Here is a 24,388-nt window from a genome sequence, read left to right as displayed (position 1 = left end):
GGAAATTAATTGATATAGTCTCCATTTTTCAAAATCTTTTAGTTAATTCTTCCACCTCTCTAACAATAAATTACCTTTAATCATCTATCTAACTAACTTTATTTTTTTGATTTGACTTTTATTTATCTCTTAAATATTTATTTTCAATCCAAGCAACCCCTATAATAAATATTATTGTCAAACTTTTATTACCTAAATAAAAGAGAAAATATTCAATCAGTAAGCCCAACCATAAATTTGTTCTAGAGCAGTTGACAAGGCTGACAATCTACGTTGCACTAAAACGGACACGGACACGATACGACACGGGTACGGGAAAATGCCAACTTAAAAATGGAGGACACGGGGACACGAAAATAAAGTAATTTTAAGAAAAAGTTATATATTTAGTAATAAATAAAAGAGAATAAATTATTTAGATGTAAAAAAATCATTAAAATATATAGATGGAATCATGTAGCAGACTATTGTTTAAAAATAAAAATAATTTAAATGATGATGAATAAATACAATGGATATAATAATTATCATATCAGTTTTAATGATTTAAATTGTTTGATTATGAGATTTTTTAATTTAATGCAGGTATTCCTTCTTTGAGTTCACATTTAGATCATAATAAAGTGTTTCCTCAAGAAACAAAATATTATGATTGTCAAATTGATAAGAATTGTGCAACGTCAACTAATTGTTTTAACGGTGGTACTCGTTGTGGATCAAATAAAGAAGATTACCAATGCGTGTCATCTGATCAATGTTGTTGTGCTGGACATTAGTCAATCTTAATACCAAAATTACGTTTTTGGAATAATATATATAATACATATATAATAAATTAATATTAAATTAAAATATTGGTTTATGTTTTTCTTTTCAATACTTATCTTCTATCCTTTTAATTTTAATTTGTTTTTGAATCAATATAACGTTGAGACTTTTGTTCCTTCAAATAAACTTTGCCAAAGGTAATAAAACTAAATAAGGCAAAAGCTAATAAAGGTCCAAGGGTGTTCGTTATTAACATATTTGTAAGTGTAAATTAGAAAAAAAAATAAAATATAGAAATTATATAATATATTATAATGTGTGATTTGGGGATAAATTTAATATATTATGCTATATTAAGCAATATAATAACAACTCGTCTTATATGAGGTTTTCTTACCTTGAAACAAACTCATATAATTAGCTCATTACTCTAATTAATCATATTAGTATTGTAAATAATCACTTTAGTACATTAAATGTACATGAACAAGTACAATAGAGATAATCTCACTATGAGACTGTCTTATTTAAAAATTGTGATATAATAAATGTTTATATAATTTAATTAATATATAATTTGTTAGCAAGTTCCATTAAAAATAACTAAAAACAAATTAGTAATTACACATTGAACATAATATGAAAAATGGGCTCATAGCTAAAAAGAGTAACATTGTATCATTATTGCATGGATTGAAGAATATTAATTTAGCCCTAAAAGAAAAGAAAAAGATAGCGAAATTAAGGAAGCTAAATAATACTCTACTTTGTAAGAGAAGATATTGAATTGCTAAATTTCACCCTTAAGGAGTTAATTTATTAAATCAAATGCTGTAAATGAGTAAGGTTGAACCATTAGTTTTATATCTTTTCCTACTTCACTTTCGAGTAAACTTGTCACCGGCACCACCTGAACAATTACAAGTCCAACGTGTTAGCACTTACCAATTAATTTATGATCAAATAATTAAGATTCCGAACTTTTAAATTTGCTAAAATTTCTTATAATTAAAAGGTTAAAATTTTAAGAGACTGTTGAAATATGATTAAAAATTATCCTAGTATTGAAGTATCTATGCTTATATTGATTTTTATATGTTTTTAAGGATATTTTTATTCTCATTTTTCGAGTTTTGTTTTAAATCTCATTTAAGAAATATGATAAACATTAATCTCTTCAAAATAATAGATATTTCATTTTAAGAAATCTGATGATCTTAATTGTTATATATAAATCATTATGTTGGTGCAAGAGCCAAACATTCCCATATGTGAAGGTGATGGTTCATTAACTCAAGCCAAGTCACACCATATTGTGAGCAATGCTAGATTGCAAGGGGTTCAATGCATTGAGATGGGAGTTTTAAGAAAGAATGTAGCAACAAAGAGCAAGAAGATAAAAGTGCGTATAAAATGCCTTGAACAAGGCAAGATGTGCTTTAAACAAAGCAAGAAGGTGCACATGCATTGGGTATGCCTTGAACAAGGCGTGAAGAGCTTAGAAGGTGCCTTGAACGAGACACATAGCAGTAGGATCCAGTTAATGTTTGGAAACAGGTGCTTGTTCGAGTACCCTAGTGCATGCCAAATTGAGTTTTCTGTACTGCATTTTTCTTGGTGGGCAAGTTTCTCCTTTGGGCTAAGGTTATTCTAAATGTTTGGTGGCTATATATAGTCCATAAATCAGATTTAGCATGATGATGGAGATAATTTCATAAACAATTCATTAGCGCATATTACCTTAGTAGGGTTATCAAATGAGTTATCGCTCTCCAAATCGTCATCATCAACAGCAAGAATAGTTTTTCTCCATAATTTAATAGAGTTCGAATCAACTCCATCAAAAGATATCTTCAAAACTGACGATAACTTATTGAAATTAACAATCTACAAAATAAAAATATTTTATTATTAGCATAAGTCAATGTCTTTAATATATAATTATTATTAGTAGGGTAATTAACAAAAAGCTTAATGATGACCTTAACTGTAATATAGTTCTTTTTCTCATGTGGGTCAGTCCAACTTATTGCTGTAACAAATGTGTTATCTGGCTTTGAATGATTATGGAAATGAACATCTAAAAGTAATGCTCCACTTGATTGCTTGAAAAAGGTTTGGACCCAATAGCTAGCAATTCCATACACTTTCTCTGAATTAAAGAATATTGCATCTGGATTCCATCTGCGAATATTAAATTCATAATCATTATGATCAAATTTAATTAAAGAAACTAATGAAAATTATGTGATTAAAAAAACAAAGCCAATGAAAATCATAAGTTAATATAATTGTTAAAGATTTTTCCTTTCATCTTTATGATAGGATTTGATTATCATAGAAGAATCCAAAAATAAATAAATAATGTCACTAATAACTACAAAAGAAAAAATGAGATGCAAATTCTTGATAATGACAAGTTTTGACCTCTAGTACGCCCCGACTATCAAATCAACTCACCAAGTTCAATTTAAGGTCTATTGTAGTACTATTAGTATTTTAGTAAATTTTTATGTGTTGTCACTTGTCTACCTAGATTACCTATTAGTCCTGTCAATTATCACCATATTTACTGATTCCAAGTAAAATATCAATTCTAAAAATTTTACGTTTAGATGTAGTAGGGATTCTCTGTAATATCCCAAATCAAAATAAAACTAAAAAAACCGAAGGAAATGAGTAGAGAAATTAATATTGAAATTAATCACAAAATTGTACTTACGTTCTGTCGTATTGATGAACAAAAAGTGGAGCATAGCTAACCATTTCAACAACATCACTGCATTATAATCACAGAATTGAATATTAGTAATTAATAATCACTTATTTAGTATTAATTAATTATGATAAATTATTTTATTATTATTATTATTATTGAAATTATAGGGAGAAATAGCATGCCTATTTTGTTCTAGTGAAAGTAAGAAGGCAGCTTCAGCTAATGCTCCTTCAAATGTTCCATTCTTCACCAGCTCTTTAGGATATGTCACAGCATATTCGCTCACGAAAGCCTGTTGAGATTCAGTATGAAATAATTGTCAGATTTTATTATCAAATATTTTTTTAATCACGTCATTTTACTATAAAAATTTCAGATAAAAAGGATTATTATTTATAATATAAATATTTGCTAATTTTCATATAATAATACCTTTTTTCATTGACCATTAATAATACAAAATTAGAAATTTTCTTAGAATAATACCAATTATTGTTTAATAATTAATTTACCTTTATTTTCTTGTCAAATAATATATTATAAACAAAAGTTTGATATATTCATAATTGATTAAAAATTAGTATATTGTAAAAAAAAATTAGTAAAAATTTATATTATTTACTGTAATTTTCAAAAAAAAAAATATTTAATATAGGAATAATGATCTTAGTATTATACGGTATAGTAATTTTGAATATCCATTGAGATAATTTTCTACAATAAATTTTGATATTATTCATAAATCATAATAATTATTGATAATTTAAATCACTTATCTTCTTTATTTAATGTAAAATAATCTTGCGTGTCCCTTATTAGTAGTAGAATAATGTTCATGATGCTCTTAGGATTTTGAATATTGTGACGTATCTTAGGATTATATTTTTGTACTACATGAATTTGTTTTGTTAATATAATCAAACGCTGATAATGAAAATAATTGTAGTGTAAATTTTTATTAAATATATCATGTCATCAATTTCATATTGTTCAAACTTTAATCATGTTTTTTGCATAATTAATATTTATTATTGAGCATCGAATATGATTTACAAATGGTAATAAATTGGAGTGAGTTTTTATATAAAAAATGAGTGATTAAAGTAGGACAAATATAATTATTAAACTTGTTAAAAGATTTTTCTACTAAAAATTACACTATATATCTTTTCAATACTATTCCCCTCAATTATTATCGACAAATAAACAGACCGTAAATTTAATGTATGTACTCACAAGTAACACAATTAATTTAACAAATTTTCCAATTACTATTCTCTTCTAATCCATGTAGCTAGTAAACGTAGTAATTTATTTTATTTAACATAAACATTAATTATTTGCTTAATATAATCAATTAATCACATAAATTCAAATTACATACCTTTGGAGCATGTGGATCACCTCTTCGTATCTTCTTGAAATCACGAGTGAGTTGAAGCATGGCTGAAGCATTTGTATATCTCTGAAAAACATATTATTAAATTAAAGTCTTAATAATATTAATCAATTAAAGGTTTTTGTATAAAAAATTGTAAAATCTTGAAAATCATTAAATATTATACATGATAATCATATAAATCAGCAGGGTGATCTAAGGGTTTCTGTGTAGCATCACAATTAGATATGGCTTTGATATCTGGATAGGCCTTCTTTAAAGCTTTGTAAAACTTTAGATAACTTTCTGTAAAGCAAAAAAAATTGCAAAATTATTAGCAAATTAATAATTTACAATTCTACTAATTAAAAAAAAAACTAATAATGATTTTTTTTTTTTTTGTCAATGATCCACACAATTCTCTTTTAATTTCATTCATAATTTATTCTCTTTTTTAATCTCACTTACTCGTTATTTTATCATACTTGTTATCTGTTTATTAACCAACTAAAAATTAAAAATTACATCTTTAATTAAGACGAAGTATTGCAAATCAAATGAAATAAAATGACTGTATAATTATACTATATTATTAAAAATTTAAAATATTTTTTCATATAAATTGATGACATACACACCTCTATAATTTGCTTTGTCGCAATTTTCATTTCCAATGGCAATGTATTTAAGGCTAAAAGGTTTTGGATGCCCCAACTTAGCACGAAGAGAACCCCATGTTGAATTTGGACTACCTCTAGCAAATTCAATACTATCCAACATTTCCTGCAAAATCATAAACAAAATTATTGAATCCATTACTAACTTAAACTAAGTTTATAAGCCAACTTTTAAAATTTTTGAGCTTTTTTCAAAAAATTAAAAATAACTTTTTCGAGAACTTATTTCCAAAATAAAGCATCTTCTTATCTAAGGTAAAGATATATATTTATTCGTTAATAATAACTGTGAACAAAGGATTAACTAGTTAAAAAAAGTTAATTAAATCCTTGTTTGTTGTTACTAACAACGAACAAAAGGGAGCTGGTCAAACAACGTCAACCCCTTTATCCATTGTTAGTTACGACAAACAAGGGTATGTTGATATTGTTTGGTCAACATCCTTTTGTTCACTTTTACTAACAATAAACTAAGTTTATGACTTTTAATTTGCTCTTTTCCAGATTTTATATACAATCAGTGTGAATATTCAAACTAGCTTGTTCATTGTTACCAACAATAAATAACTATTATTCTATGAAAACTTATTAGAATACTTGGCTTATTCCATCCAAAGTCTCATTTCTCTCTCAAACTCACTTCTCTTAAATGTTTTATGATAATATATGTCTCTCTAGTTAAGCTAGCATATATATCTCTAATTTTCTTTATTGTAAATTAATAATTTTAATATATATTTTAGTTTTTATTATTTTTGTTAGTTAATCTAATTAATTAATTAGTATTGATGAACTTTGTGATTACATGTCAAACATTAATATTCAAATTACCTCACTATTGTTAATTATTATTACAGCGAATAAGGATTTGGTTGACCTTCTTTTACTAGTCAATTTTTTTTTGTTACTCAACAAGAACAAAGTCTTACCACAAGTTTAAACATGAAGTATTATTTTATAAATTTTTAAAATTTTTTATTTATAATTAACTTCTAAAGTTCTTTATAAGCCGACTTCTTAACGGGCTGACATGGCTAAGTCAAATGAGCTATTAACCTGATCGTGTTTTATCAAGACTTTTATGTAACTTGGTCCAACCCAAATAATTAAGAGTTTGTTAAAAGATTGAATAAAATAAATTTCTTTAAAATAAAATTTTTTAAATAAGCTTTGGAAAATTTTCATTTTCAAGAAAAGCGTCTTTATGTCCCGGCTTAAGTTTAGATTTGTTCGCTATTAGTAACAGCAATTAAGAGAAAAAAAAATATTACTAAATTGTTATTAAAAGCGAACAAAAGAAGACAATGTCATAGGGTTTGAAGAGACAAAAATATAAAACATATTTATTCATTATTATCAACAGCGAACATGTTTTTTTGTCCTTTCAAACGTTATGACATTGTTTTTAACAGTGAACGAAGAGTTTTGACTTTCTTAAACAACTTTTTTGTTCGTTGTTAGTAACAACGAATAAATATACGACTTCAGTTTTTGCATGACAACGTTTATTTGAGAATTAAAATTTACAAAAACTTATATTTGAATTTACTTTTTTAAAATGAATTTATTTTTTTCATATTTTCGAGTAATCTCAAGTAATCAGATGATATCAATACTAATATACTAATGCCAAACATGGTGTCATGTGTCACAATATATGAAATTTGTTCTATCGCAAATTTGGTAGTTAGCACTAAAGAGTGGTAATGAATATAATTTATAATGTAAATTTTAATGAATTGTATTATGTTATTTTTTTGAAGATAAAACTTAAATTATAAAAAAGTTATTTGTTTATAATTTTTCTTTAATATTTAATACCACTTTCTCGGAGTGAATTTTATGGAGAAAAGGAAAGATTTAAAGTACAATAAGTATGATCATTAAACGTGTTAAGAGATTTTTTTACCAAAATTATACTAATTTTTCATTAATATTCTCATTATTTAATATCAAGAATCAAATAGAGTGTTAGAATAATTATGGAAATTCGTATTAATAATTAAAAAGATTAACTAAGCATTCTTTAGATGCTAAATTAGATAGATAAATCAATCAAAGTATTTAAACATAAGTAAGATATCAAATACTCCCCCCATGTTCCATATAATGATGCAAAGAGAAAGTTGGTATTTTTTACGAGAAGGGTGAAAAATGGTAATAAATAAAGAGAAAGAACGAATTATATGGATGAAATTAAAAGAAAGTTAAAATGTGTGAATGAAATTAAACGAAAGTGGTGGGTCATTATCTAAAAATAGAAATGATGCAAATTGAGTGAGACGAATCAAAATGACAAATAATACAAATTCAATGGGACAAAGGGGTTAGTTTATACCCTTAACATTAACTATATTGCAAAATATTAATTAATATATTTAAAAAATAAACCATGATTGTCACAAAATTTAAACTAGTTAGAAGTGTAGAAGGTACATTACTTGGACGAAAGGCGCTAGTAGGTATGGACTAACTTCATCCTGCAAACCCATTCCTACAATGAGAAGGTATATCAAGTAAATTATCATGAATCAAAGAAAATTCCATCACCCCAAACTTTCAATTTTTTTCTGTGATAGATAAAATATTAAGTTCTTTGTTGTATTAAATGCTCATTTGTAAATATATTTTCGATAAAGTGCCATTTAAGGGTGATTGGTCATTTGTTTTTATGAAAACAAATCCTTATGATGAACAATAAAAACGTTATTTTAACAAAAGTTTAACATTTTATGTACTAAATGGAAAAGTTAAAAACTTAAAAATTAAATAACGTTTATCCATGATGTGAAAAACCCATAAACTCGAAATCACCCCATAATGTTTCCCAATAAATAAAAACAGTTAGGTACTTTGATGAAATGTTCTACCTACCATTGTTAATAACCCAAACAGACTCAACTCCGAGATCTTCTGCTAGCTGCATTGAAAAAAAAGAATGGGCTGATATGGATTAATAAATCATTTTGTAAATTATATTATACTATAAAGTTTGAATTGATTACTTGAAGATATTCAAGATAACCAAGTCCATCATCACTCCAATAACCCCAAACATCACCAAAATGTCCTGGTCTTTGTTCCCATGGCCCCACTGTTTCTTTCCATCGAAAAGCATTTCTTAGATAATTGCCTTCTACATAACATCCTCCTGCAGTTAAATAAATCATTTCACTTTTTATTTTATCTAATTTTCATACTTTAAAGAACCAAAAATAAATAATTTAATAGATATGATGGGGTTCTTGGTGTTAGATGATAAAACATATTAGGCCTCCGTCATCAGCTTAAGCTTTTTATTAATTTTTTTTATTGAGTTAGTTCTTTGACATAATATTAGAGCCAACGTGATAAAAGGTCACAGGTTCGAATTCCAACCACTCTATATTTAAAGTTAAATATTCAGCGTCAGATACGAGAAGAATATGTGTTGCATCCACACTTATAGTCTAAAGGGTTCTTGTGTAAGGAGACGTATAAGAGTATTGTAACACCCGTATTTTCTCCCTTCCTTCACGATTCTAGTTTCGCTTAAGGGGTTGGAAATTGGGGTGTTACGTGTATATAACATATTATGAGGCCTAAACCATCAACTTTTTACCAAACAACTCCATAATAATAACTTCATTGACATTTGGCAACTAGTTTTTTATTGACTTTTTCGTTGGTTTTTTAATTGGTCAAATAACTAAAAAAAAAGTGTTCGATAAACAACTTTTAAGTCAACTGAAAATTGATTTTTAAATCAAAACTAAAAACTATTTGGAGCGGTCTTTTTCATTTACTTTTTACCAAAGCTAACAATTACTTTTTACCAAACAACTCCATAATAATTGGCTTAAAAATTTATATTAAATAACCGGCTGAGCAATTATGTTTCGAACTGCTCAAATCAACTAATAATTATAACCAATAATCATTTGCCAAATAGATCCTAAAGATAAAACAATACCAGGAAATCTAAGGAACCTAGGCTTCAGCTGCAGAAGCATTCTCATTAAATCAGTTCGAAATCCATGACCCTGTTCATATTTATGAATTTAAGTTAAAACAATTATGTTTTTATTTTAATACAAAATTTAATGAATAATAATAATGTTAAAGAGTGTCACCTTGTATGTGTCGGTGGGCATACAAGAAACTTGGTCGAGCCAAATAGTTCCTTGTTGGGTAGTTGTGAATTGAAGTCTAGATTTTTTGTATGATGCTCTTGCTTGTAATGTTATCTCCATCTTTGTCCAACTCTTTACTCTTTTTGCATCACCACTTTAAATTTAAATTTTACTATTAATTAACTTATTCATTGAACATAATAAATTAGTCTTATAATTGATAGAATTCTAAAGTAGATCTGAATAATTTAAACGAGGAGAAGAGATAACTCATTCACAAGCTTAAAAGAAGTTTTATTTTTATACTAAAATTAATTGATACATGTAGTAAGAGTAACTCTAATCTTCAAGTTTTTAAGGTGCTTTACTCATTTCTCTTTCTCCGATTTATGACAACTCGCATGCGGATATCAATTATTAAATCAGGAAAATGAATTTTTATATCCATTGAGTTTGCGACATTATATTAATAAGAATTCCTTAAATAAAAAATGTCATATTATTTATTGGTTAAAATGTAATGATAAATATTTCTCAGTTCACATTACACAACACTCTTTATGAAAGTTTTTTACTTTACCAAAAATATTTTTTTAATTTTACTATTTATAAACAATAAGTACAAAATCTAAAAAATTAAAAAATCAAAAAAAAGGAAATGACACTTACATTATGCGTTGAAAGGCAAGTACTTGTGTTCCATCATCACTTACTAATGAAATAACACCATCAAGTGGTCCAGATGATTTAATGTAGAATACCACTTTATAAGACTTGTCTTCTTCAATATTCTATAAAAGATCAAAATTCTTTAAAAAATAATTCATTTTAATATGAAATTAAACTTAATAATCACAATAACATTCAAACTCGTCTTACATGAGACTGTTTCATTATGAGATGGGCTCATACAATCAACTCACTTCTCTAAGTGGTTATTTTCTATAAAATATAATTACTTTAAGACTATAAGTGGTTATTTTATAATTATAAGTGATCAATTTAAAACTAAAAGTGTATATTAGGTCAATCCAATAATGATGATCTTATAATCACACCGACTCATCTAAAAAATTGTGTATTTTAATTAATTAATTAAAAAAACAAATAATTACCATTCCCCAATAACCGGGATTGTAGACTCCAACTCCTCCTGGAGGGCAAGTTGTAGAGTCACAATGTATATTCATTCTTAGAGCCACTGGATTTTCTTTAAAGCATGATGAAAGCTCTGTTATTATTGATATCGCCATTTCATCTCCGATCACACCCCAAGGGTTGATCACCGACGGCGTATGGCGGCCTCCGGCTTCAAATCCTACATAAATTACAAGGATTTTTAAGTACGGGCTTGCTTAGACCTTGCTTAGACCATTAACCAGATTATTTCACTACAAATCTTTTAGTAATAAATTTAATAGTCGTATTGATATCAAAGGTTTAGTCTATTTTGTACTAATATTCTAAATTCATCTTGAATAAAGCATACATTGTGGTAAATCATGATCATGTTGTAGTAGTATATTAGAAGGAGATATACAATTAGTGAGAAATGTACTTTTGTTTTTTTAGTCAACGAAAATGAAAATGATCAATAATTATACTACTATTTTGTCATACTTTATTTCAAATTATGATCTAAATTAAGTTAAATGTCACATAGACTATGTGAACGTATTCTCTTTTATGGGTATGAATTTTCGCATTTTATCCCTTTTTAAGGCCGCCTGAATATAAATTTTATGAGTGGGACACATTGAATACAATGATAATGATCTAAATTAAACTAAAAAATAAATTTATAGTGTGAGTAATTGACAAGAGTTCACCTCTATTCATAACGAGTTCAGCCCATAAACCACCAACTCCAGCATGATTAATCTCCTAGAATCCAAATAGAGAAATATTAATGATGCAATTAATAAAATATAAGAAACATTAATTAATAAACAGTTAAATATATTTACCTCGAAAAATATACCAAAAAAGTGAGGTGGTATTTGACGTTGTTTAGAAACATCCAAAGTAAGTGATGATGTGAGATAATGATTATGATTATGCTTATGATCACCATCATAATCATGATTAGTATTATAACAATAATCATGGACATGATGATCATTGCAACAATCATGAACATGAGTATGGTTATGATCATGAGCTACACATTCTTGGGATATGATGAATGTTACCACTAAAACCCAAATGAAAATGTGATCAAAAATAGGCTCGAAAAAAGAAGCCATTTTCTGAAATTCTTCTGTGGGTGTACCAATAATAAACTTTCGTATAATAACCTATAAAAGATTTTTAAAAAGGAGAAAAGTAGGTGGATTAACTTATTATATTACGTATGGTTAGGAAAGTAATTAAGCGTATAGAACATAGAAGTAATAAGAAATGTGAGCAAGGCAAATAAAATGCATGGTGTATGTAAGCATTTTATTTTATAGAAATAGAAGTAATAAATATTTTGGCTATTAAAGAGATTTAATAAGTTTCAAGCAGTAGATATTTAGTGTCAGAGAGCAACTTGTAACTATTATTGTGGCAGGATTGAGATTTTATTTATGGTGATTGATGATGTAGACTTATGGGTTTAAATTTACTTAATTTCTTTCGTTAAGTTGTGGGAACTAAGCCTTTGGGCATCAGCCATGAGTTCAGAGACTTTTTGACTGTATTTTTTTTATGTCGTTTTTTATCCCTTTCTAGAGCTTGAATATAATTTCTATAAACAGAACACATTAGGTACGATAATAATGATGATGCATTTCGTCAGAGGCAATAAATAGAACCAATTTTTGATAGGGTATATTAACTGGTCCCACTCGTTTTGTAATGTTGAGTTCAAAAGTTTTTTACATCGAAATTTAAAATATTGTTAATTAAATGGAACAGAAGAGTATAATGAAAGCATCACGTATTTTAAATTATTTGTTATAATTGATCAAAAATATGTTAATTTTGATTAAACTATAACAAACAATATGAAATGTAGGGTGTAGAATATTTTTGAATATCACTATCAGTTTAAGGTTTAAGTTGAGTTTATTTCAATTATCTCATATAAAAAGTCAATATAGCAAATTGTTACAGATTTAAATCTTATCTACTTTTTTTAAGTGAAATATATAACAACGTGAATAAACAAGACAAGTATTACACCCACATTTTTAATATAAATGACTTTCAAGCTAATTAGAGAATTTACACGGATGAGTAAAATATAAAACAAAAGTATATCACCCTATAAATAAAATATACTTATCACTATTTCTATTTGTTGTTGGTATGCAAAAGAATTCGAATTTCAAATCTCGTACATTGCAAGTGTCGGTTAAACCATAATTCCACATAGTTTTAAATTACATTATTTATTTGCGGGATTTGATACGGCGAGATTTTTTGGTTTGTATTATTTTGTTGTTTGAACATAAACATTACTTTATAATTACTAAAAAACAAAACTTTAAAAGAAAAATTAATGTGGGCAAAGACTATTGATCAAAGAATTTTTAACGTTAAATAAGGACAAACTAAATAAGAGTAAATAAATGAAGTGATTAAACATGTGAAAGAATCATATGACTATGCTATGTGGCCAAATGTAGCATATGCCAAATATCTCCATTTTTCCAAAATTAAGGCATACTTTTATTAACCTAGTTGAAAATAAGTTTTTTTACATTAACATATATTTTTAATATAATGATCATGAAATTACATGGCGAATTAGTAAAATTAAATTCATATTCATTTACATAACAAATTCTTCCCATATAACTTAATAAAGATATTAACAAAAAAATAAAATAATACTAATAAAAAAATTATAAAAATAAGTTCTATTTTGCAATTTAGTTTGATTTTTAAAATCAATTTATATATGTCTTATAATGTATAAAAAAACATTAGTCAAATTTATTGTGAAGATGATGATTTTAAAATTGACAACTACAAAGTAAAAATTATTTTTTTAGTCTTTCAAAATTTTCAAGAAAAATAAAAAATAGGAAACAAAAAAAGATGATAAGTGGGCCCTAAGTATAGAAAAAACACAAACTGTTGTATTATCAAGAGACGCGTTTAATACATAAGTCAAATAGTCCATCTAATACATAATAATCCATATGAGAATATAAACTTTTTATTTAAAGTTGCCTCACCGAAAGACTGTATCCCACAAGATTAGCTAAAAAAATATTTTTAACAAAATTCTTACCTTAACCTTGGAGCTTTTAGGTTGAACCAAGAAAACCCAAAATTGAGTAGAGCAAATACCAAATAAAAGCTAAAAAGAACGAATAAAAGAGAAGTTGCAAGGAAATGAATCAAGAAATACATGATCTACAGAATTTCTCTTGCTAAACTCTAGTTTGATTGTGACTCATAACACTCAAAAATGTCACTCTATCTTAAAACTACTTTATCTTTGATGTAAACATGAATTAGCGATAAAAAAATATTTTAACATAATTTTATCCATTACAAAAGCAGATACTCACTCATACATATTCATCCATTAATATTCCACAATACTAAACTTTTAAAACTTATATTGAGAACACTTTTCCCATTCTAGTGACCCAATTATTGTTGGATCAAAACTTATTCATCGACAATGACTTATTCTTAGCTTCCAAATTATATTTTTTTCATTATGTCTATTGTTTTTTTAATTATTATTAGCAAACTTATTCAAAATTTAATTTAATTTAGTTTACATGATATATTACTCCCCCAATTTCACTAAAAAATTCTCATTTGTTTTTTTTTTGGTACTTTTCATCAATCAATTTTACTTAATATTTTATTCTTAATTTATATGTTAATACATAATTAAATATGGTCTATTTGATTTGTTTCAATGTCCATTATACTTACATTAAGGATTGCAATATGTGGAAAAAAAAAACAAATGAGAATTTGTTAGTGAAATTGATAGAGCATTACTTAAAGCTTAAAGGTGAAGATGGATAGAACAACTTTGAAAATATAGATGTTTAAAAAGTGATTGTTGATAGCATTATTGTGTATTGATCAGATTTTGAAAAAGTTTGAAAAAATAAGCATTAAGAAGTGGTGGGATTCAACAAAGTGTGATGACTATAAAGAAAAGGAAAAATCAATAACCTAGTTTCATATTGTACTCTATTACTATTTTTCTAAGTACATAGAGCCAATGAGAAGGCTAAGGAATGAGGTAGCAAAATCAATTTAAATTTCTCCTAATATATATATATATATATATATATATATATATATATATATATATATATATATATATATATATATATATATATATATATATTAATTAATTAATCTGGCAAGAATATTTATTAACTTAATTTTAACTATTTTGACTACTTTTCGCATGCACATACAGTCCAGCATACTAAAGTTAATAATTTTTTTGAAAATATATTAAAGTTGATAATTATTGATAGATACAATACTATTTATACAACTATTTACTTAATTAAGAAATGCTAGTATGTTAAAATTGAATAATTAAAAAGCAAAAATGCATATTTAAAGAAAAAGATGTCACTAGCTTAGCATGTCAAATTCATGTTGCAATTTGCATTTATCTAATGGTAAATATTTTCTTTAACCTTCTTATTGTTGAATGACATTCCGACATATGTATTAATAACTCTTTAAATTTTTTGTCAACACAATCATAAAGTTTGACATTTTTAAAACTACAGTCGTAAGATGATTTTTTTTTTGAATTACAAACACGAAAAAAAATGAACATTGTGACGAACTTGTTAAATTTAAATAAATTTAAAATTAGATAACTTATTATCCTCATTTACCTTTTACATACCTGAATTACCTTTGACTTTAATTTGACCTAGTTGATCTAATTCATCTTCCCATCATCTTTACTCTCCCTTATTCACAATCACAAAGCAAAATCTCAATTTATTTTCAACTTTTTTATCTCCTCTAAATGAAAACCCGATAAACTAAATAAATAATTCTAATTAATATGAAGGAATGGCATAAAAAAAATTAATTTTTGTACTCATAACCACAAAAAGTTAAAATGTATGATCTTTCTTACTCTTTTAAAGGAAATAATTCTTTTATTCAAGATATGTAGTTACGTTGAGGGGCCAAATATTGAAAATTGAAAAGTAAATACTTCATATATCGTGGCCTAGAAAATTTAGTTGTAACTTTTGTGTAGTCCTAATGTCCTATGACGTAGACTTGTAGAGACTTGGGACCTTAGTGGCTCCCATGCCATGATGCCAACTTGCAATCACAAATAACAATTGACGTTATAGATTCCATTTATAAGTGGTGGTTTTAATTTAGTGAATACACTTTTATTTACATGTAATATAATATCAATTAGACAAATCTAAAACTTAAAATATAGATGAATCGAAAAATTAAATTATATTTGTTTGCACATTAAAATTAAAATAAGTTTTTTATAAATTTAATTATTGAGAAGGAATGTGGCCGCCCTAAAAGCCTTTGGCTCCGCTTATAATAGAAAAGGTATAGTGCTTATATACTTCTATTAATATATATAATAAATGACAGATCTATAATTTATATTTGGTAGAGTGAAAAATAATAAAGTTAAAATCATCTTTAAAATTTATATTGTATAAAAAAAATTTTACAATGAAAAAAACTCAATACTTTTTACATTTATCATATCTAATAGTGTAATTAAATCAAATAATAACAACCTAACAAAAGTCCATAAAATAAGCATCTTTTATTCTAATAATTGTCATCAACGAGGATTGTCTCAAGTTAGAATGAATTCCTATAATTGTCCTCAACAAGGTTTTATTTTAGATTAGAATACAAATATTTTGTTTAATATTTTAAACTTGTACTTTTAACCTTAAAACTATTTTTCAATACTTCCTCCTAATAATTATAACTCAAGTTGGTACAAGAATGCCTCCACTTGTGTTTGATTATTTTGCTTCTTTGTGACTCACCTTTTCTCATACAATAATGAGCTAAAAAATTTTGATCCCTAATTTTAGGTAATTGGATTTTTGGGAGCTTCAAAAGTCCTTAGATATAGGTTTTTTTATTTATACAATTAAACTGGTTCGCTCATTTTACCTTTCCTACAAATCTTTTTCTAAATTTTCTAATTTTTTTTTTCTTGGACCACTTATTTATACCAAATTTAATTTATTTGTATGACATTTTATTATAACTAAATTAAATAAAATCGAATGAACATTCATATAATCATATGTAAAGATGAGAGCTTAAACCCTAACATGAGTGGAAAATCAAATTTTTTCTAAGTGGGTGTTCAACTCAATTTATTTTGTTAAACATAACTTAAATTTAAATTATTGTTATTTGTACTAAACATTTTTTTTTGCTGTACTATACCTTTTTCATTGAACTTAGCTTATACTGTGATCTTGCCAAATTTATTTTTATTCAACCTAACTTGTTTTTTCAACACTTTTTTTCCGAATACTCCATTTTATATTTCTTAAATTTATCTTATTTCTTTATTATTCTCTCTTATTTTGATGGGGCAAAATATTTATAGTTTTCTGATTTCAGATTATAATAGACTTTAGTAAAATAACTCATTAAATCATCACATCTTTTTATTTATATAAAGTTGCACATAATGTTATATTTCAAAGGTTTATCGAAAATAACTTCATTGTTATTTGTTACTGTTTCCCGGAGTAAGGACTTAAGCTTGAGTACATCTAACTCGAGAAACTCTTGTGTGGATTTGGTGCACACTAAAATAGTGTGAACCAAATTTTATTACTATTATTCCTACTCTCTTCACTTTCTCTTTCTCCACTCTTTATTACATACTCAAAAGCAACTGAAAAAAAACTTTTTGAAAAAATATTTTATTTTAATTTATTTTAATTTTTTATTTTTAAAATTTTCATTTTTTTATTTTGATTTTATAAATTTTTAAAATTTTAAATTTTAATTTTTAATATTAAAAATTTTAATTTTTAAATTTTTAAGTTTTTTAATATTAATTTTAATTTTTAATTTTTTTTTTAATTCTTTTAAATTGTTTAAGAATAGAGTGGTGTGGAGTGTAAGAGTATAAAAGTAGATTAGAGTAGAGAGGAGTGAAGTGAGGTGAAGTGTAAGAGTATAAGAATGGATTGGAAGGAATTGTAAATATTGGTTCAGACTAATATTAGTGTGAACTAAATACTAGATTTTTTCAACGAAATGTTATTGTCTATTATTTCTATATTAAAACTTGATAAGCGCCTCTCCTGAGAGACCGTCTTTACAAGAGACGGCTCTTCAGAACCAGGCCCAATAATTAAAAAAAAATCTAAAAACTAACATACATCGCTGAGCCTATTTAGAGTTGGTGTTATAATCTATTAAAGTTGATATTGTAACCTATTAAAATTGGTATTTGGAGTTGGTGTTATAACCTATTAAAGTTGGTATTATAATCTATTTGGAGATACCAACTTTAATAGGTTATAATACCTACTCTAACATGTTATAATACCAACTTTAATAAATTATAACACCAACTCCAAATAAGATTACACAGCGCGCGGTTTTTTATAGTTATTTTTCTAAGTAATAATTAAACAGCCAACTTGATTATCATAAAATAAAAAATAACACAACCAAAGAAGGTGTTAATTTAACTGTGAAAAAAAAAAAGAAAACCTTGAGTATTGACGCCTGACGGACGTTAAAATTCAAAATCAAGGCGCCATCTGCATCGTCATTCACTTCACTGACTCACTCTCAGTTTGTGTTCTTCAAAAGAATGGATTCCAAAGAGACTTGTCTGAACGAACTCCGAATTGCAATTCGCCAACTCACTAATCGTGGTCTCTATTCCGCTTCTAAATGGTTAGTCCTCTTCTTTCTATCTTAATTACTTCAATTTCACCGTTTCCCCAATTTCCCAATTCAATTTGCAACTTTTGTTTGAACTGTTGAGGTAATTCTTCAGTAATATTTCCTTTTCCACTGCTAGATAGCTAATTCAACACTTGTTTAGTTACTATCGTGTGATTTTAATTTTTACTGGGTTTTGTTTAAGTATCGTAGATCTTGATTTCATCTCTGCATTTTTGTTGCGTAATTTCTTGAATCAGCAATTGGGCATACTTAGTTTTAGTTATTTATGCTTATTTCACTGTATTTGTACGGGGGGTGTTCAAAAATGATGGACTAATCTGTCTCAAATAGGGTATGCCCACCATGTGTTCGATGAATTTTCTATATGGTTTATCGATTTAGTTTTATAAAGGGCACACTTTGTTTTAATCCTTCGGTCTATTGCTTATATGAATAAATTTCAATTGTGAAAAGGCTAAAAATTGATTGTACTGTGAATTTTGGGTAATGTTGATTCCAGGGCAGCTGAACAGTTGCTAGGGATTGAGCAAGACCCATCGAAGTTCACCCCCTCGCATACTCGATTCCAGACTGCTAGCTCTAGTATTCATAGAAGATTTAGAACCCATGAACTTACTTCTACACCTAGCCCCAGCGTTTCTTATGCCTCTACACCAGTGCCCGACGATGATGATGATGTTGTGGATAGTGATTTTTACCTTTTGGCTAAATCATATTTTGATTGTAAGGAGTATAAGAGAGCTGCCCATGTACTACGAGATCAATCTGGAAGGAAAGCTGTCTTCTTGCGATGTTATGCCTCATATGTGGTATGTCATGCTCTCTGTTTTATGTCTTTATGTTTTAAGCTAAAAAAAGTTGAAACATTAATGTCCATCATCTTGATAGTTAGTATATCAACTTTGCTTTTGGTTTATATGGGTGCAATTGGATGGATAAGATTTCAGTAAAAGCAATTATATAACCATGGATGTGAGTTCCAGAGATTGATCAATCATTAGTTCTTTAGAATAATTTGATTTTGTTTGCTAATATTAGTTTATTCAGTTCTTGTATATGAGAAGTGTACAAGGTTGGCTCTCATTTGCCAAATATCATAAACCTTGTTTTGTACCCTATCAAGTTAGTTTATTACCATACAAATGGCATAACTCGTTTTATAAAAATTTACACTAAACTCATTCAGTCATTCTCATTATCACCATTTGATACCAACCACCAAATCAGCCGTAAAGATGTGAATCTATAGAAAATTAATCATTCAGATAACTTTAGGCCTTGAATCCTTGACAACTAAGTTCAGAAAATTAGAAATTAGCTTACTGTTATGGGGCCTATATTTTGTGCCTAAGTTCTGTAGTAAAGAATCTATACGATCAGCCGTTTAGGCATATGAGTTCACCTTCGTAAAGCTTAATTCGTGTTTACCTTAGTAAAGCTTAATTCCTAGGAGTGCCTAGTGATCTATATAAGAGTAATGGAAGAAGATGCTATGGTCAATGATATGTTGTATGCTGCACAAAATATCAAAATACATAGATTACCTTCCCAAATATTATGTTTGGCAAATCTAAAATTTAGAAATATGGAATTGGGTCAATTTCACAGTGTAAAATTGGCCAAATATCAAATTTTGCAAATTATACGTATATAGGTGTCATTTACTTTTTTCAAATTTAAAATTGAATTTCCCATTTTCAAATGAATATCCAAGTCGCAAAACACTACCTTGGATTTGATGCTGTTTGGATTGGAATATAGATGAGACATCCCAAATGGAAATTGCTTTAGAAGTCATTTCTGTCATCAGTTAGACTTTTAATAATTATGTGTCAGCAAGTTTGGTCACCTTCTTTAGTGGGTTACGGAAACCGTGTCTACATAGTATCATTGTCTGTTTTCAGCAAAGCTGAAGGATTTATACTGGCCAAGTTTTTCAACTTTGAGTTGCAACTTGCAAGGGAACAAATAAAATGCTCACTGAGCTGATAGCTTCTGTTTATGATGTAAGGTGTTGGAATGCAGCTAATTTGAAACTGTTCAGTATGGCTTTGTGCTACTATAGCATAAGGCCATAACCACAGCATTGAATTTTCGTGAAATGGGGTGAGATAATGTTATAGTCATTGGTTTGTGGTACAGTTTTTTTTAAGATTCCAGTTTTGTTTACTATCTCTGAAAATGGGAAGAAATGCGTCCATTTTGTGATTTTTACTTTGCTAATATTGGACCAGATCCACCCCTTGATCATCTTGGACTGGATTTGGGAATACAACAGATTGCAAAAAGGATTTTAGCAAAAGTCTATCTTTTTGCAAACTAGTGGCTGAGTTTTCTATGAAACAATATGTAACTTGTTTTCTAAATAGTCGACTGCTGGATAAAATGTAAGACCATGATTTCAAATGTTTGATATCCTATGTCTGAGGTTATGAACGTCAGTCCTACTTATGTCTTGAGAAGAAAAAGATGGATTTTTTGTTCATTGTCTAACTAACTTCTCACTGTTAAGATGCTTTCTGAAACCTTGATTTTCTCCAGTTGAAAAGATATTATGATTAAATCAATCTATGAACTCTGGTTTGTTATTGAACTGAACTAGTTATGGATAAAGACGCCTGTCTTGCTGCCTATTCTTTCCAGAAGTAAGAGATAACGTTTTAGTTTGCTTTATTAATTCCAGTAATTCATTCCGATCATGTTATTTCTTTGTGAAGGCTGGGGAGAAGCGAAAGGAAGAGGAGATAATAGAGCAGGAGGGACCCCTGGGGAAAAGCAATGTTGTGAATCGTGAACTAGTTTCCCTGGAGAGAGAACTATCCATGCTACGAAAAAGAGGTGTTCTAGATCCATTTGGGCTATACTTGTATGGTCTTGTGGTAAAAGACAAGGGAAATGAGAATCTTGCTCGTGTTATCTTAGTGGAGTCGGTAAATAGTTATCCATGGAATTGGAATGCATGGTCTGTATTACAATCACTGTGCACCACATTCGACACACTGAATAGTCTTAACCTCAACAACCATTGGATGAAAGATTTTTTTCTTGCTAAAGTTTATGAAGAACTCAGGATGCATCAGGAATCCTTAAATAAGTATGAGCAACTTCAGAAAACTTTTGCATTTAGCAGCTACATACAAGCTCGAATTGCTAATGTGCGGTACCATTTAAGACAATTTGATCAGGTCGAGTTTATTTTTGAGGAGCTGTTGAGAAATGATCCTTATCGAATTGAAGATATGGATTTATATTCGAATGTGCTATACGCAAAGGAAGCTTTCTCTGCACTTAGCTATCTAGCCCACAATGTAGTCTTGACTGACAAATATAGGCCTCAAACATGCTGCATCATCGGTAATTATTACAGTTCCAAGGGCCAACACGAGAAATCAGTCTTGTACTTCAGAAGGGCACTCAAGTTGGACAAAAACTATTTATCCGCCTGGACACTGATGGGTCATGAGTATATTGAAATGCAGAACACAGCAGCAGCAGTGGATGCTTATCGTCGGGCTGTGGACATTAGTCCATGTGATTATAGAGCGTGGTATGGATTAGGGCAAGCCTATGAAATGATGTTGATGCCACATTATGCTTTATATTATTTCAAAAAATCAGTGTACTTACAGCCAAATGATCCTCGGTTGTGGATCGCCATGGCCCATTGTTATGAGAGTGACCATCTTCGTATGTACGAGGAGGCAATTAAGTGTTACAAACGAGCTGCAAACTGCGAAGACACGGAGGCAATTGCCATTAACAGGCTGGCAAAACTGCATGATCAGCTGGGGCACCTTGCAGAGGCTGCATTCTACTATAAAAAAGATTTAGACAGAATGGAGGCGGACGAAAGGGAAGGGCCAAACTTGGTTGATGCTTTAATGTTTCTTGCCAAATATTATAGAGCCCAGAATAGATTTGAAGAAGCAGAAATATATTGTAACAGACTGATGGATTACACTGGTCCTGTAAGTGATCTGCATATCTTTCCTCCTCTGATTTCCTGTGCAAGGTTTATAACTTCTGAGTTCTGACCATATTTTACTTCTTGAAATGTTGCAGGAAAAAGAAACAGCAAAGGATTTACTTCGATCTATGAATAAGGGGCAATCTGGTTTTCCATCCATGGATGTCGAGCATTTTTCTCCGTTCGGTTCTCGATCCTGAATTCATGTAGCCGTGAGGGTAATATAGTAATTATCTAGTAAGTAGTTAACCATTTTTTTTATCTCATTTTGGAGGGTGTAAGCCTGTTAAAGCTTGTAATTACTATCTGATTTATTGTAATCTTTTTTATTACAATGGGGTTTGGCAATTATATTTTTTTTAATGATTTTTTGCTTTTTGATTAGTCAAACTATTAAAAGAAGTATCAAGTAAATTCCTATTAAGCTAGCTGAAAAGCTAGTTTTTAACTTAAAACCAAAAAGCTACTTACAATAGCTTTTTCATTGACTTTTAGTCTACGTTTCCTCTAATAAACGGCTAACAACCAACAAATAAGTTTTACCGAATATCTCCTTAACAGCTGATTTAAACGACCAATATTTCAGTTGGTCAAACCTACTAATAGTTTCACACAACAGCTTCAGGTAACAATCATTTGCCAAACAAACCCAAAATCTGAGTTTATAATTACTGCAAATTAGCTTTTATGCCATAAATTACTACCTATATGTTTCTATTGTTACAAATTTACAATCTTTTGCACCAAGTTATTGCATTTTCCGGTTGTACACAACGATGTCAATGGCTAACTATATCCATCACAAGATCCTATACCTCCTGTAGGCAAAGTTGCTTTTGCTGTAAGCACTATTCTGATTTCTGAAAGTGCATCGAGAAATTTAATTCATGGTTGATGGAATCTTACAAATTTATTTACTCAAGTATATTGTAAGTTGTAGTCTTCAGGAATATATCAAGACTCGAGAACATATCAGAGGTGGCTTTAGGACCTAAATATTATTACTTTATTAGGACAACTTAAATTCTCATATTTCTGTCCACTGAAGCTGCAAGTGAAAGTTTAGACACTGATGCCTATTTATAGAAGATTTCATGCGACAACAACATGATCCCTTTCCGACTTTAAAGGGCTCATATTTCTTGCCATGATGACTCAAATTCCTAGTGTACTGCTGCACCCTGCAAATTTGTTCACTGGAATCGAAAAATGCGAATTATAGTCAATTTTGAGCAATTTTGGATCATTCAGAAAGAATTCTGCAAATTAGGTTTGAGTTATGTTAAAGTGTGTTTAGAGGCGTTTAAAATAAACCCGACGATTTGACATTTACCCGAATTGTAACCGAATTTAATTTGACCTAACTTCAAAAATGGATTTACCATTATGTATAAACTAATATGGACACAAAATTCAATTTTAAATCGACTTAAAACATCTAGACTCAAAATCAACCCAATGACATGAATAAACAGCTTTAGCACATAGTTCAATAGTGACATCATCAAAGTTGATGAAGCAATATCATGAAAGGAGCAGATCAACCCCAATATTTAATGTTCCCCAACATGATGTAAAATCATTCACTTTTTTGTTAAGAAAATGTAGTCGAGAGCGTAATTTTGGACACGACCAACAACTTCAAACTTCTGTACCACCTTAAAGTTCTAAAGGTTAGATATATTTTTACTGTTAATAATTTTAATCCATAACATTGTTGACTTTTTGAATTAGATCCTTATTGGACAGGACGAAGGACAAAAAGACTATATAAGAGTTAAACTCAAAATCTTTTCTAATGAAATAGTTTTTTACTCCAACTAAGACAAAATCAGATTGTCAACATTGTTGATTTTAAAAGATCAGTGTTCCATCAAATTTGAT

General features: G+C 28.3%; 2 protein-coding genes across 3 annotated transcripts; one reads left to right on the top strand and one right to left on the bottom strand.

The window, feature by feature from the left end:
- Positions 1-1,333: 1,333 nt before the first annotated feature.
- Positions 1,334-12,221, bottom strand: LOC130798172 (alpha-L-arabinofuranosidase 2-like). 2 transcript variants are annotated; one of them, XM_057661060.1, is made up of 17 exons: positions 11,622-12,221; positions 11,484-11,538; positions 10,770-10,972; positions 10,324-10,445; positions 9,655-9,808; positions 9,495-9,564; positions 8,548-8,693; positions 8,417-8,462; positions 7,984-8,036; positions 5,504-5,648; positions 5,053-5,171; positions 4,872-4,952; positions 3,670-3,779; positions 3,491-3,547; positions 2,751-2,952; positions 2,509-2,655; positions 1,334-1,678 (listed from the first exon to the last, which is right to left on the bottom strand). In XM_057661060.1, exons 1-17 carry the CDS (start codon positions 11,898-11,900, stop codon positions 1,580-1,582), a joined length of 2,088 nt encoding a protein of 695 aa, XP_057517043.1. In that variant the 5' UTR covers positions 11,901-12,221; the 3' UTR covers positions 1,334-1,579. The 2 variants fall into 2 exon arrangements, with proteins under 2 accessions (XP_057517043.1, XP_057517044.1); XM_057661061.1 differs by having other exon boundaries at positions 2,757-2,952; positions 11,622-12,189.
- Positions 12,222-18,329: 6,108 nt separating this feature from the next.
- Positions 18,330-22,961, top strand: LOC130797883 (anaphase-promoting complex subunit 8). Its single transcript, XM_057660668.1, has 4 exons — positions 18,330-18,525; positions 19,037-19,346; positions 21,255-22,505; positions 22,600-22,961. Exons 1-4 carry the CDS (start codon positions 18,440-18,442, stop codon positions 22,702-22,704), a joined length of 1,752 nt encoding a protein of 583 aa, XP_057516651.1. The 5' UTR covers positions 18,330-18,439; the 3' UTR covers positions 22,705-22,961.
- The last annotated feature ends 1,427 nt before the right edge of the window (positions 22,962-24,388 follow it).

This window comes from Amaranthus tricolor, chromosome 13 (assembly GCF_026212465.1).
Source record: "Amaranthus tricolor cultivar Red isolate AtriRed21 chromosome 13, ASM2621246v1, whole genome shotgun sequence".
In the NCBI taxonomy this organism is placed as follows: domain Eukaryota; kingdom Viridiplantae; phylum Streptophyta; class Magnoliopsida; order Caryophyllales; family Amaranthaceae; genus Amaranthus; species Amaranthus tricolor.
This window is presented reverse-complemented; position numbering and strand designations above follow the sequence as displayed.